This window comes from Dermacentor silvarum, chromosome 1 (genome assembly GCF_013339745.2).
Source record: "Dermacentor silvarum isolate Dsil-2018 chromosome 1, BIME_Dsil_1.4, whole genome shotgun sequence".
NCBI lineage: Eukaryota > Metazoa > Arthropoda > Arachnida > Ixodida > Ixodidae > Dermacentor > Dermacentor silvarum.
Genome location: NC_051154.1, coordinates 123,218,282 through 123,232,293, shown reverse-complemented (window position 1 = coordinate 123,232,293; position 14,012 = coordinate 123,218,282). Strand labels below are relative to the sequence as shown.

General features: G+C 41.1%; 1 protein-coding gene across 2 annotated transcripts in view; it reads left to right on the top strand.

The window, feature by feature from the left end:
• LOC119435966 (alanine--glyoxylate aminotransferase 2, mitochondrial-like) overlaps positions 1-14,012 on the top strand; it is a 54,838-nt gene that overhangs the window by 4,625 nt on the left and 36,201 nt on the right. For both annotated transcript variants that reach the window (XR_007468477.1, XM_049673056.1), the window contains exons 2-7: positions 240-316; positions 3,152-3,342; positions 7,807-7,930; positions 9,143-9,237; positions 10,601-10,694; positions 12,810-13,004. Coding sequence is in view for 1 of the 2 variants with exons in the window: in XM_049673056.1 (XP_049529013.1) it covers positions 240-316; positions 3,152-3,342; positions 7,807-7,930; positions 9,143-9,237; positions 10,601-10,694; positions 12,810-13,004 (776 nt within the window). In the remaining variant the exon portion in view is untranslated. The remainder of the gene's footprint in view (positions 1-239; positions 317-3,151; positions 3,343-7,806; positions 7,931-9,142; positions 9,238-10,600; positions 10,695-12,809; positions 13,005-14,012) is intronic.

Below are 14,012 nucleotides of genomic sequence, written 5' to 3'. Positions count from 1 at the left end.
CATATATTTTATGATCTTTGTTAAAATTATAGAATGAGCCGAAATTAATAGCAACTATAAGTATTTTTTGTGGCATTGTGCTATGAAAAATCCTGTACTGATAACATGACACTTAATCCTGTAGTCTTAATATGAAAGCAATTGCAGTGGATGCTTTTATAAGCTTTTACAAACTACACCTCATTGCATTGTAGGGTCGGCTTATTATTACTTTATAAAGGGCACATATTTTGTTGCAGGCATTAAAGCCATACGGCAAATGGCAACATTTATTCCGGAAATCCCGCCATGTGATGAGAAGCCAGAGCCTTACAAGGTTAGTGAGCAGTAAATGAGCAAATGTGTTTCTGTAGGCTCGATGAGCTCGCCCATTTTCTTTTGTCTTATTGCCTGTGTTTAATTCTGTGTACTGCAGTGGTACCATCATGGCCGGAATGAAATGCAAGCACAATAAAACAAACTAGAAGGCACATTTCATTTTCCACATTAGCCAGTGTGTATAACACTGTGATTCACAGACACTTAGCATATTCTGAAGAGCCTACTGACACAGGGTAGCAGTATCAGTGTTTGAGAGACTGCTCCTTGCTCGTCCCCTGCTAAGCATGTTGCACATGAAGGAGCACATGTCATGAAGTCATGCTCTTCAAAAATTGACCAACAGAATAACAACTCCCCATGAAAGTGATCTTTAAGAAATGGAAATCTCCTTTTTGCCATAGATTTGGTTACTGAAAAAAAATTGGCAGTTTCACCCGGAGGGGCTAAGCACTGTCAGCGATAGCAAGGTTTAGCGTTGCGCTTGAACTCCTCATACGGTGTTCTAACTAGTATACGGGGGCTCATCTGATGCAGACACGACATACACACGTGCGGGAAAATTTCTGGCACCCTTAAAAGCTTTTAATATGTCATGTAAGGCCTGTAATGGAATTGCACAGGTGCCACTGCGCTCCCATAAAGAGTTGCGCCAGTAAAATTACATCATTTTCAGGTTTGAGCACCGATATTGTTTTGCAATTTTGTCATATAATTGTCTGAGGAGATTTAAGATAAATACCATGTGCTGTGAATGTTATGTTTCGAATTCATGATATTTGTTTGGGGGCTGCCATTCTCAACAATTCTGAGGAATAATTTAGCCAAGAACGTAAGACCTGGTCTGAGCAACTTTGATTGTTGAATAGTATAGTAGCTACCTTGCATATACGCCGTGCATAAACATATAGCATACATATACGTAAATATATGTCGAACCTCATGGCAATGGTGACAACAATGGCGAAAATTCGCCTGGAATGTCCATATAATTGATATCTCAATAAAATGAGAAATTCATGAGCACAATATTATCCATTTCTTTATTTTCACTAAAAACATCTGTTTTGGAAGGCTCTTGCAGTCACTAAGCTTCCTGTGGCATACCAAAAGCACATACAGGGTGTTTCAGCGAATACTTTCAAAATTTATTTAAGGTTGCCTGTGGCAGATAGCCCAATTCTAGTTAGTGAGCTGGTCTACTCGAAGAGGCGGACATTACTTGCACAAAAAATTTAAATGCATAATCGACTAATTAACAGAAATTTATTAATTAAGTTTTTAACTGATTGCCTGATGGGCCCATATTGCAATTTACAAATTGTAGCCGTGGAGTTCGCAAGGCGATCCACTTAAAAAATTATTCTCAGGATGACACCAGTTTCGAGATATTAATTCCCGAACTTTGCGGAGAAATGCATTGGCGTTCCAGTTAATTGTGTGCTTCAATGCAAAAAGCGACATTTTCTAAAGAACCCTTAACTGGTACGCCAATGCATTTCTCCGCAAAGTTCGGGAAATAATATCTCGAAACTGGTGTCATCCTGAGAATTCGTTCCAAGTGGATCCGCCTTGTGAACTCCACGGCTACCATTTGTTAATAGCAATAAGGTAATTAGTTAAAAAGTAATTAGTTAAAAACTTAATTGGTAAAGTTTGGTTAATTAGTTGATTATGCACTCAATTTTTTGTGCAAGTAATGTCCGCCTCTTCTAGTAGACCGGCTCATGAACTAGAATTGTGCTATCTGCCACAGGCAACCTTTAAGAGTTTTTGAAAGTGTTCGGTGAAACACCCAGTATATAAGAACAGTGCCCTCATTATGCCACTAATAATCGCCACTTTTAGACATTTTCAAAACACAGGGTGCCTGTCAAGTTCCACCATGTTTTCAAAAGTTGGCAAGCAATGAAAAATGTTAGCTTATTTTTGCCAAGAATAAAAACTGTGAAATCAGAAGTGTAGCTACACTTTAGACACAGCGACATTTAGCTCATGCAATTGTGATGTTCTCTCTGTTTTTGTTTGTACAAACAGTGTGTGAATTTTAAGTGGGATCATTTTATAAGTGGGTTTGATTGTTCACACAGCATAAGTGAGAATTGCATTCAAAATAATGCTTCACAAACTTTTTAGTTCATCAGCACCTTTTTCGTATGAAAGTCCTTCAATATGCTCTGCCCATGCAGAGAAGTGATTTATTGTTTCAGAGGTGCTATGTAACAACACGCTGCCTGGCACATGCTATTGTCGAGTAACTAATAATTTATGCTGGTGATAGAGAAAAGTCAGATATAAGGCACAGATGCTCACTGGAGTGCTGAGCATGGTGTTCATTCATGTCATTGAATCTTGCAGTTACTATAAACCGCTGCGTTTGCAACCGGTTTCCAAGAGGATCGCGCCACCGCACGAAAAGCCGTTTGGCTCCCCGAACGGGAAGAGGGAAAAAGGCGTCTGCTCTCCTCACTTCCGTGGCGCGCGTAAGGACGCGGGGAAATATGAACCTTCATAATTCCCACACCTTATAACAAAGATGAGGGGAAAACAATGTTATAAGACATGGACAGAGTAGAGAATCAAATATATGACAAAAACAAGGTACCGATCTTGCTCAGTCAAACCATTAAAAGAAATTACTTGAGTGCAAAATGTCGAAATGTCATGGAATTTCTTTTCTTTCCATGAAATGCCACATATTTTTTGAACACATTTTGTTATGCTCAGTAGAAGAGGGTTTTCATTCTATCAACTTCCCTATAATCTGAAGCTTGCTCTTTTGTGTTACAATGCTGTTTCTGGTTTCTTGCACTTGTTACCTACCTTTCTTCAGGGAAAACCATGGACAGAGATTGTGGCCCTGCGAAAGCACCACTTGAATCCAAGTCTGAGCAGCAACCTCTTGTACAAGGAACCCTTGCTGCTCACACAAGGCCACATGCAGTGGCTCTGGGATCACAAGGGGAAACGCTACCTTGACATGTTTGCTGGCATTGTTACAGTCAGCGTTGGTCACTGCCACCCGTGAGTGAAACAAGCAACATCATTTCTCTAGTTTTGAAGAAGCTTTCTGGCCTCAGCAGCTATAATTCTCAAATGCACTCTTTCCCAGTTGTACCATGTTATTTCATGTTCTTGTTGTGTTCTTCAAATGATACAAAGTGCCCTATGCTCCTTATTTTGAATTATTTGCAATGTCATACTTTCAACTTCTGCTAATTTGATGTCAATAGGGCATGCAAAATGGCTTTGAATTATCTGACGTTTGAATTAAACAATCAGTTTGAAATATGAGTATGATGAACATTTCTGCCCTGAAGTGGGTACTGTACACTGCACATTCATTGGCTTGCATGCACATTCAACTCTTGGCTTCATTTCCGGCATTTCCACACCTATGTGCCATTGCCATATTTCTGAAGACCCTCCTTTCTTGGCATTGTCTTCCCAAGTCCTTGTGCACGTGTACCTTAGTCCCAATGCCTTTTTTTTTTTTTCTTCTCTGCATATGCAATAGGAGGAGTGCCTGAAGTGTCGGTAATGTGTGCCGTGCAACATGAACAGGAATTATCCCTTTTGGTAGCTTCAGCACAGCCAGTAGAATTCATAATCTAATAATCAGCTGTTGCTCCTAGTTTTAATTATTCATTGTTTGCCATATTAAGTTTCAAATAAAGCGCTTTTCTGACATATAAAAGTATGGGCAAAAAGTATACACTACTTACAAACATGGTCAAGTTAACTGAGTTCAAGTTCACAGAAGTTCAATGTGACATTATTTTATTTATTCATGCTTGGCTATACACATGTAGAGTCTGAACACAGCTGTTCACTATGGCAGTACTTTTTGAGGTGAATCATTATACCCACCACTGGGTCACACGTACATCATGTTCCCCAGGTGCTTAATTGTGACCCACATGTGAGTCATGCACCTGTGCATTCTTTTTGAGCTCCAATGTGATCGTACCACCATGATTGCATTCATAAGCAGCAAAATTTTTTTGTTAGTGTTGATTTTTTGCAACGTCGCTGCTTCTGCACCACAGTAAAGACTTGCCTTTTTACAGCTGCACAGAGGGAATAACTGCTGTGACATACCGGTCACCCATGCCACGGTGAATGTGTTAAAGTATTTATTACTCGGAACAAAACAAATAATTATTTCATTAGTAGGTATCATTTGAATTCTTAAAAGACTTTAGTGCATGGAAGCTGCACCATTCTGAACATCAGGCCTTTTGATGTATGTAGTTAACAAAAATAAATATACTTTGTGATCACTAATATATATATATATATATATACTGTAATGAAATAAAGGAGACACAGAGACAGCACCCATTCCTGGTCTAGCTGTTTCTATTATCTGCCCACCTCCTCTTCCTCCACTTCGCTCCTCGCGCAAGCAGCCCGAGCCCCGGTGCCATTCTTCCACATTACACTCGGCCACGCTGCGGACCTGGCAAACGAAAAAGAAACGACAGTTCAGTTCAATTGACGTAATCTTTTCTTGAGGCGTGACACGTGCACTGCGAAGTTATTTCTTTTCCGCCGGTCGAGTACAAAGCTTGGATCTGAGGTGCTAACACGCCATGTATTATCTCCAACGCGATTGGTAATGGTGAAAGGCCCCTCGAACTTTGCGAGTAGCTCCTTGCCTGGAAAGTTGCCGCCTCTTCGCACCCACACCTCGTCTGATGTTGTACGCAGGGGCAGGTCGATGGCGGCGGTCATAACAGTGCTTCTGTTTTTCTTGCGCTTATGTGGCTTTTTCCTTTGCCGCAACTCTGATCTTCTGGCAGGCGACTGTGCGACTGTCAGAGCATGTTATGCTAATGGGAGCGTCTAGCCTGAGGACCGCTTTCAGCTGGGGCAGCTTCCCATAAATAATTTCATACGGCGTCACACCAGTAGACGTCTGCAGCGCTGTGTTAACCGCATAGCCAGCTGCCGGAAGGTGGAAGTCCGAATTGGCCTCTCCTTTTGTTCTACTTTTGTATATGAAGGGAGTCTTGCCTGAATGCTCTGCTTTGTTCACTCAGTAAGGCCGTTTGCCTGGTTGAAACGCGGATGTGTAATGATGCTGCACCCCTGCCGTGGAAACCCGTCGTGGTTGCTCAGTGGCTATGGTGTTGGGCTGCCGAGCACGAGGTTGCGGGATCGAATCCCGGCCACGGCGGCCGCATTTCAATGGGGGCGAAATGTGAAAACACCCGTGTACTTAGATTTAGGTGCACGTTAAAGAACCCCAGGTGTTCTAAATTTCTGGAGTCCCCCACTATGGCGTGCCTCATAATTAGATCGTGGTTTTGGCACGTAAAACCCCATAATCTAATCTCTATCCTGCCGTGGAAAGGTACTTTCGTAGTTCCCAGCTGCGAAATGTTGTAGCACAATCTGATATCAGTTTCTTTGGCAAGCCATGCCTCCATTAAAACCTGTGTTTCAGAAACTCGACTAAATGAGCAGATGCCAGGGATGGTACGACTGTCACTTCCACGTATTTGGACCGATAGTCCACAGCTACAATGATGTAGCGGTTTCCAGCAGTGGTGGTAGGATAGTGGCACATTGCTTTGCATCTTCAGCCACCAGAAGCGTTCTTGTAGCTTGCAGAGCGTGGCTCGTTGGCCAATGTGCCCTCCTTCGGGGGTGTCATGAATTGTTCGCAGTATTTTTGTGCGAAAGCATTTCGGAACCGCCAGGAGGTAACATACTTCCGAGCGGTCCTTTTGCCACTGACGAAGGTACAGTACACCATTACATACTGCAAACATCAAGTTTGTTTTTGTGCCAGTTATAGAGGCAATGGCGCAGCCGACCAACGAGCCGACCAGCGGAGCAGACGCACACTTCCGCGTCCCGCTGCTTCTCCAACTCGGGCTTCTGCAACCAAACTCACTACAGTTCCTGTCCAAGCCAGCATGCTATTTGCAACCGTCAACACAGCAGGTCAGCAACTCAACTGCCATGGATATGGAAACTACCTCGGCGCCAAGGGACGCTGTACACGCTCCCTTGTGCTTTGTTTCCCATACCACGCCGCAAGCGACCTCAGTCTCGACGCCAGAGGTCATCACTCCTACCTTTAATGTGGCTTCCAGTGACCTCGCCGTATTCACACAGGCAATCGCTGCCATGACCAAGTACTTTGAAAATGCCAACATCTCCATTGCCACAGCCTTGGCACGTACCGCACTGCCTCGGCCATCTCTCACAGCAATTCCAGAATTTTTGGGGTTTCCGGATAATCCGACACTCTGGCTGCAAACCATCAATTCCCTGGACCGTCGGCACTCCTGGCCTGATGACATCAAAATGTCGATTGGTGAGAGCCGACTTAGGGATTCCACCAAAGCATGGCATCGATGCGAGTGTTGCACCTATGAGAGGGGGGGGGGGTTCTAACCCCCCCCCCCCGTGAGGCCGAGTTTGCGTGGTGCTCTATCCACGCTATTACTGACCTTCCTGAGTTCTCCCACTCCACCAGTCATAAGTGACCTCCTCAAACACTGCCACCACTCACTGCTGCCATGACCGTTACGGTAAGAGCTTCAACGGATGACCACCTGGACTGCTCTGCAGACCGGCTTCTTGGCCCTATCAAGCTCTTTCAAGAATTTGAGTAAAATGCTAAAGAAATAAACATCATCCTCATCCTTAGTGTCATTTTCTGTTGGATTCCACTGGCTAAAGCAAGGAAATTGCATATTATGCAAAGTTCTTGCTCCGTCCTCCCCCCCAAACACACAAAAATTCACCCCCCCCCCCTGGAAGAGATCCTGGGTGCGCTACTGATCGATACGATGGCTGTAATCACCAAACTTGGACCGAATTTAGTGCAGCTTTAGTGCGTGCCTTCAGCCCGCTCTCATCCACATACGATAACCAGTTCATGCGTATGTGGTCGCACTGACCAAAGGAGGCATTGCGCGGACAAGCTCCCACTGAAGACGTCACCAACTACATCTACGATAAGCTCCGACTCCTCAATGACTGCGGCCTCACATGACCATCTCCGGCTATGCGCCAGTACGTTGGTCGACGGACTGTCCGACTCTACTCATGCTGCCATCCTGTCGACTGCGCCATTGTAATGGAATAAAGGAGACACAGAGACAGCACCCATTCCTGGGCCAGCTGTTTCTATTATCTGCCCACCTCCTCCTCCTCCACTTCGCTCCTTGCGCAAGCAGCTGAGCCCCGGTGCTGTTCTTTTACATCACAATATATATATATATATATATATATATATATATATATATATATATATATATATATATAGATGACCACATCTGGCTGACTTTGAAAGAAAATCGATTTCTAAGAGTAGCCTAGCTCTGTTTGTAGTTTTTGTTTTAATTTTGTGTCTGTATAAATAATTCCAAAATTGCTGGAACTATATATGCCGCAATATTTTTGGTGTTGATTTCTCCCTAACTTCTGCTTTGGAAGTAATTTTACTGTTCTTCTTTGCAATCGCAGGAAAGTAGTTGCTGCTGCTGAGAACCAACTGAAGAAGCTCTGGCATACATCTAATGTGTATCTTTATCCCACTGTGCACGAGTTTGCTGAAAAACTTGCTGCAAAAATGCCTGGGGACCTGAAAGTGAGATGACGCTAGCACATTGTGTGTTCTAGCTTTTACTGAATGAAATTCATTGCTAATATGCAAAGTATATTCTTTAACAGCAACTATTAGAAATAACATATTGGTTCACTTGACATTTTCGCAGCTATATTTGTAGCTTGGTCCTATGAAATGAAGTTCTTGCGTTCATGTATAGCTGCTGTGGAAAAACATAACAATAGAGGGTTCTGTTGTATGTTCTCACTCTGAGATCACACTCTTAAAGCATCATATTATGTATTGATTAATTGTTGCCCAGTCAGGGTTATCTTTTCTTTAGTGACTGGCTTGAAATGCATTTCATCTTTGTTGCTGTATAGTGCTAAAGGTTGAGCTTATTTGTGCATTATAATGAAGCAAGGCTGCTGCAAACACAACTAACAGGCTGTTGAATCACAACTTCTCACAGACATTGCATCGATCCTTAATAACCAACATTTTCGCGAGGCACTAACCACGATTGTTTAAGTACATGCCTGTTTGACATTGTTATTATTACTCACTAAATCTTGCTGTTGTTTTTATGTTTGTATTTTTTCCCACTCTCCTTTGTAATGCCTTCGGCTTTGAGGGTAAATAAATAAATAAATAAAAGTGGGCAAATGAGCAGTGTTGGATGTGTGTATTGCTTCATTATTATCTATAGATTATTTACTACGATCATATTGTAATGAGTCTAAATTTAAAGATAAACACTCAGCAGAGGCCTACCTGGCTGGGAGCAAGTATTAAAACTAAGAAAACTAATGAAAATTTATTGAAATGTGACTTTTCAGAGCTATTCCAGCTCTGGAATGTCGTATTTTAGTAAAAGGTGGTGGATCTTTCACAGTGTTAATTAAAAAAAATAAAAATAACAGTGTTGTCTTCAACTTCTTTTAGCCATGCCGCCGATTGGTCACCTACTGGAACTGTACATGGCTCTGAAAGTTCCCAAGAATTTAACATCAGAGCTTGACCTAGAAATTTTGTTGTCTGACCTCATACAAAGACGATTTAATTACCATTTTGCCTTTACCTGCCTTCCCTGAGAGCTCTTAGCATTTATTAAAAGAGTTGTATTACAGAGCTCTGTTACTTCGCATGGTTTGTGCTTCTCCATTGATTATGGTATATAATATGCGGTTGGACTGCATGAGGCTTGGCTATTTATAAATGACACTTGGTGCATTGCATTCTCTTGTTGTCTAGGTGTGCTACTTCACTAACAGTGGCTCAGAGGCCAATGATCTGGCTATGATGATGGCACGGCTTTACACAGGAGCATATGACATTATTGCCCTGAGGTAGTACTGTTGCCAAATTTTTAGCACTTTGCATGAAACTGAAAATGTCACATTTTTATTTCTGGCTACACAGTCACTGAGGAAACATACTTTGTGCATTGAGTTGTGAAACTTGTATTTTTCAAATTTTATTCTATTTATCTTCCCTTCAGTTGTTTCTTTTCTCCTGCTTTTAATTTTCAAATCTTTTAAGATGCTGCAGTGACCATTTTAATTTTTTATGCAACTTGAGCATACGTTTGGGTGGGCTCATTCATTTCTTCACCCTCTTGACACAATTCAAGCAACTTCATAGCAAGGATGTGGTAAAGAGAGTATTTGTGCAAGACAATCCATGCACATTTGACAACCTGCTAAGTGATTTACACAGAAATAAGTAAAGCAGCTTAGAATCATGTAGCCTGTTTCATTATTTAGTGTTGGAATATTGGCACTTGAGACAGATAAAGTAAGGGCACCATTACTAGCCACTCTTTTCCTTCCTCCAAGGATATATGCACCTAACACACTTAGTTCTTGTGTTATGTGAATTAAACATTCTTTATTTTAGCAGAGCAAACTGTCAGTAGCTGTCGGATAGAATTTCATCTTTAACTTTTCTCCTGAAGAGTCAAAAGAGCCACAAACATCCCTTTAGATGTTCACACATGTCACTGAAGTGCCAAGGAATGAAGCACAGAACGAAAAAAGGAAGGAAAACAATGTTCCTGTCTTCACATTTTTACCTCTCCTCTGTCTCCATATTTCATTTCATGGTGCCTAATCACAGTTATGAAAATTTTCCAACTATCCTAGATTGAAGATTTTCCCCAGAGGACATTTATCTAAAACTCATTAGTGGCCATAAAGTTTAGTTTGATATGCCATTAATAAAATTGAATAAATAAATAAATTATCCAATAATATTACTACTTAGTATTGCACACATTATGATGCTACACTGTTATGTCAAGCTTACAATGCAGCTTTCTTTTTCTTTTTTTTAAGCTTGAGCTTAAACATTGCACACAACTTGGGCATGGAATACAACAAACTGTGGTCTATGTTTACGTTGGAAAGAAGCTTCTGTGCCACATGTTTTCTCAGCTTTGAATTTTTGAAGTTGACATTACAAACTTGCATTTAAATTTAGTAAAAATGTGTACTCAAACATTCTTCTATGTTTATGCTGTATATTTTATAGTTTTTACGCATGTTGTAGGTATAAAGATAAAGCTAGCTTGTATTGGTAGGTGTGAATTATTCTGTCCAGAGGGATCAGGTGAATATTTGTGTACAGATGTATTTCTTCTCTAGCAAGGCACCAGTATGAAACCCTCTGGAGCTGACTAGTAATGATGGCAATGTAATTTTGTTGGTACAGAAATGCTTACCATGGAATGAGCCCATACTGTGCCAGCTTGTGTGGTGTTGGCAGCTACAAGCACCACATACCATCCAGCTTTGGCGTATTTCATGTGAGTGCACAATAAATAAGCTCAGTAATTTATGAGCGTGGGAGGGTGTTAAAGGTGCACTAAAGGAAATTATTCACTCGAGCTAGATTGGTAGATTATTTGCCTAGAAATATATCGTCGTTTTCTATGTGCCAATATTTATCTTTTTCTTGTGTAGAAGATTGCTGCCAAAGGCCCCCTGCAGCTCCTCAATTTGAACCACCTGTGCCAAAAGGACGAGCTGACGTAATCTTCACGTGACCTCCCTATATGCCACTCTTTGTGAATCAGCCAGTGCTGACATCGTGTGAGAGGTGCCATAGTCCACAACAGGCGCCACTCCGATTTTAAATTTATGTAATTTCCTTACTTATAAAGGCTCTGTTCTTGCTATGAATGATCAATTTGTTACTACAGAAGCCTAACCATTTAATCCAGCTGGGCTTAATATTTTCCTTTAGTGTCCCCTTAACTTATATTGCTCCAAGTGAACTTCACTAGTGTGAAACAGAATCAGCTATACAAGAGTGAGGTGAAACTGGTTGTCTTGATGAGCACTATTACTAAAAAATAAGACAAAGAAATTATTCAGGGATAGGTGCAATAATTTTTTTATCTAAGGTATCTAGTTATTGCTACTTGTGACAGTAGGTACAGGCAGACCTTAGCCGGATGAAATGTGAAAAGGGAGAGACAAATCAGGACACCTCTGACACGTAATTGCTTGAAATTACAATATGTCACTGTGGCACAACTTCATACCAAATATGCTCTTGCCTGAAACTAAGCATCCATAAAAAAGTCCTGCCAGTGTCATTCAAACAGGTGAAATTGGAAGGGGAACAGTACCTTATAGTTTCTCATGTTCGCGTTTCATTCCAGCATCATAGTACACCCCAGTCAAAAAAAAGCAATTGACTCCAATTGGGAAACTTTCAATTGGTACCAACTGGAAAATTTCCAATCGTAAATTAGTACATAACTGGACCAATTGAACCAACTGGAACGTGACCAATTGGTTTTTGTTGGAGTGACATATTGTACCCAATGGGTGCCAATTGGTTTGAAACCAATTAGTTAGAATGGCCGATTGCACGAGTGGGCAATACCAATACACATATATACCCCACAAAGAAAACCTAAATAGGATTCCAGCTGTCAGAAACAGGTTTGCTGTAGCCTTAGTACTGCATGCATATAAAGCTATAACTCATTCCAGTTTCCTTGAATGGGTTCATAAACTGAAAGTATGATTTCCCAGTTGGTTACGTTCTAGGTAGTTTATTCCTATTGGTAGTCTAATTAGACTCAGTTGGGAATGTAAGGTGGGCCTAGCTGGTTCAAACTGGCAAGTCCAATTGGACTCAATTGGTTTCATCCCTGACTCAGTCGTAACCAATTGGAGGTAAGGATTTCCCAATGGGCCCAGTTGATTCCAATTGGCAAGTCCAATCGGACTTAATTGGTTGCACTTTGACTCAATCATAACCAGTTGGAACTAGGGATTTTCCAGTCAGTTCAAATTGAGTCCAGTTCATTTCAATTGGCAACTCCAATTGGTTTCTCCTCTGATCCAATCGTAACCGGTTGGAAGTAAGCATTTTCCAACTGGTTCCTATTGGTCACAGTTGATGCCTATTGGAAAAGCTAATTGGGGTCAATATTTTTTTTTTTTTTACTGGGACCAGTGCACTGTTACAAGACTAGAGTGTGCAAATCTGAGGTGTTGCATATTTTGCATATCATACATGTATAGTATAGTTAATGAATTTACTCAAAGTACTAAGTGACAGCTACAACTGCATGTGCTGCTAACGTGAGGTGCATTGATCTTTGAAGAGGTGGTATTGTAATTCACATGACCTCCTTGTTATTGGCCACATCTTCATGGATGCAGTCACATTTATATATACTGGTTATTTGCGCCATACCAAAAGTTAACCTGCTTATGTAAGCCATATGAGTCACTGAAATATCACCTGAAAAATTACTGATGAGTACGACTAGCAGTAACTTAGTCAAACAGATATATGTAATCTGAAAAAAAAAAAAAAAAGATATTGCATAGTGCAGAAAGTTTGTTGCATTTTTTTACAAAACAATGTTAGGCTCAGAGTGTAAAATTGTTTCCTTTAGGCAATGAATCCTGATCCATATCGAGGTGTTTGGGGTGGCTCCAAGTGTCGCGACTCCCCAGTCCAGGCAGACCGCGCCTGTTCATGTGGCACAGAATGTCAAGCTGCCTCTCACTATGCCGATCAGCTCAGTGAAGTACTGCAGCAGTGTGTCTCCAAGAGGAGGGTGGCTGCGTTTTTTGCTGAGAGCATACAGGTATTTGCTGACCTTTTCACTGAATTTTGTTTGTTGAGTTGATGAGTGCGGTATATGCCAATAACGGTGTTAATATTTTTTTGCATATGACTGTTTTATATACAGCACCACTGGATGCAGCAAGGGTGGTTTAATGAAGTTTGATGACATCTTTATTTGAACTAAGCAGAAGTTAGTATAATGAAGTTTTATAAAGTTGACTGTATAATGCGAGTTGTAAGCAGATAGTTTTGCATTCTTATCTTACACATTTGTATTCCAGTTATTATTGTGACCCAATGCCTAGGGTGCATACAATTTGTGCACGGTTCTCACTCAAAGGGAAGTGAAGAACTTCAGAAACACTCCTTACTATATGCGGCTCACTGTTATGATATAACCACCATTTACCTGCTTAGCTGAAGAGGCTTGGTGCTGGTAAGTGTAGACTGTACTACTGAAGGTGAAGATTTGTGAATATGAAGGTGAGTCAAAAACGATCCACACTCTTGTTCTCTAAAAAAAATTCTGTTCATAATATTGTCTTGTCATTGCCTATGGGATCACTGTTTTTCCAGTGACTTTAATGCAAGAAATTAAGGCTGCCCCAATTATGATCAGCACCAAAGGAGAATAGTGTGCAGTGATTCTATTTGTCTGACCTGAAGGCGTGTCTGGTGCTGACATTTGTAAGAGACATTGTGCAGAGTAGGAAGACAGTGCTCTGTCACAAACAACTGTGTTGGATTAGATAGCGAAGTTCAAGGAAGGACTTATAAGTGTCCAGTTATTTGATAATAATAAAACGGGTTCACTACTGTGAGCCTGAGAATAAATGATGGAGTATGGAATGGAAGCACCTTCAATCACCAATCACATCAAGAGTCAGTCATCCGCTGGAAAATTGATGCTAACAGTTTTCTAGCATTCTCAAAAGCCAGTACTGGAACTTTATCAGGAAAAAGGATCAACAATCAACAGTGTCCATTATAGTGATGTAATCAAAGAAGAGCTAGAAGCCCGAACTTT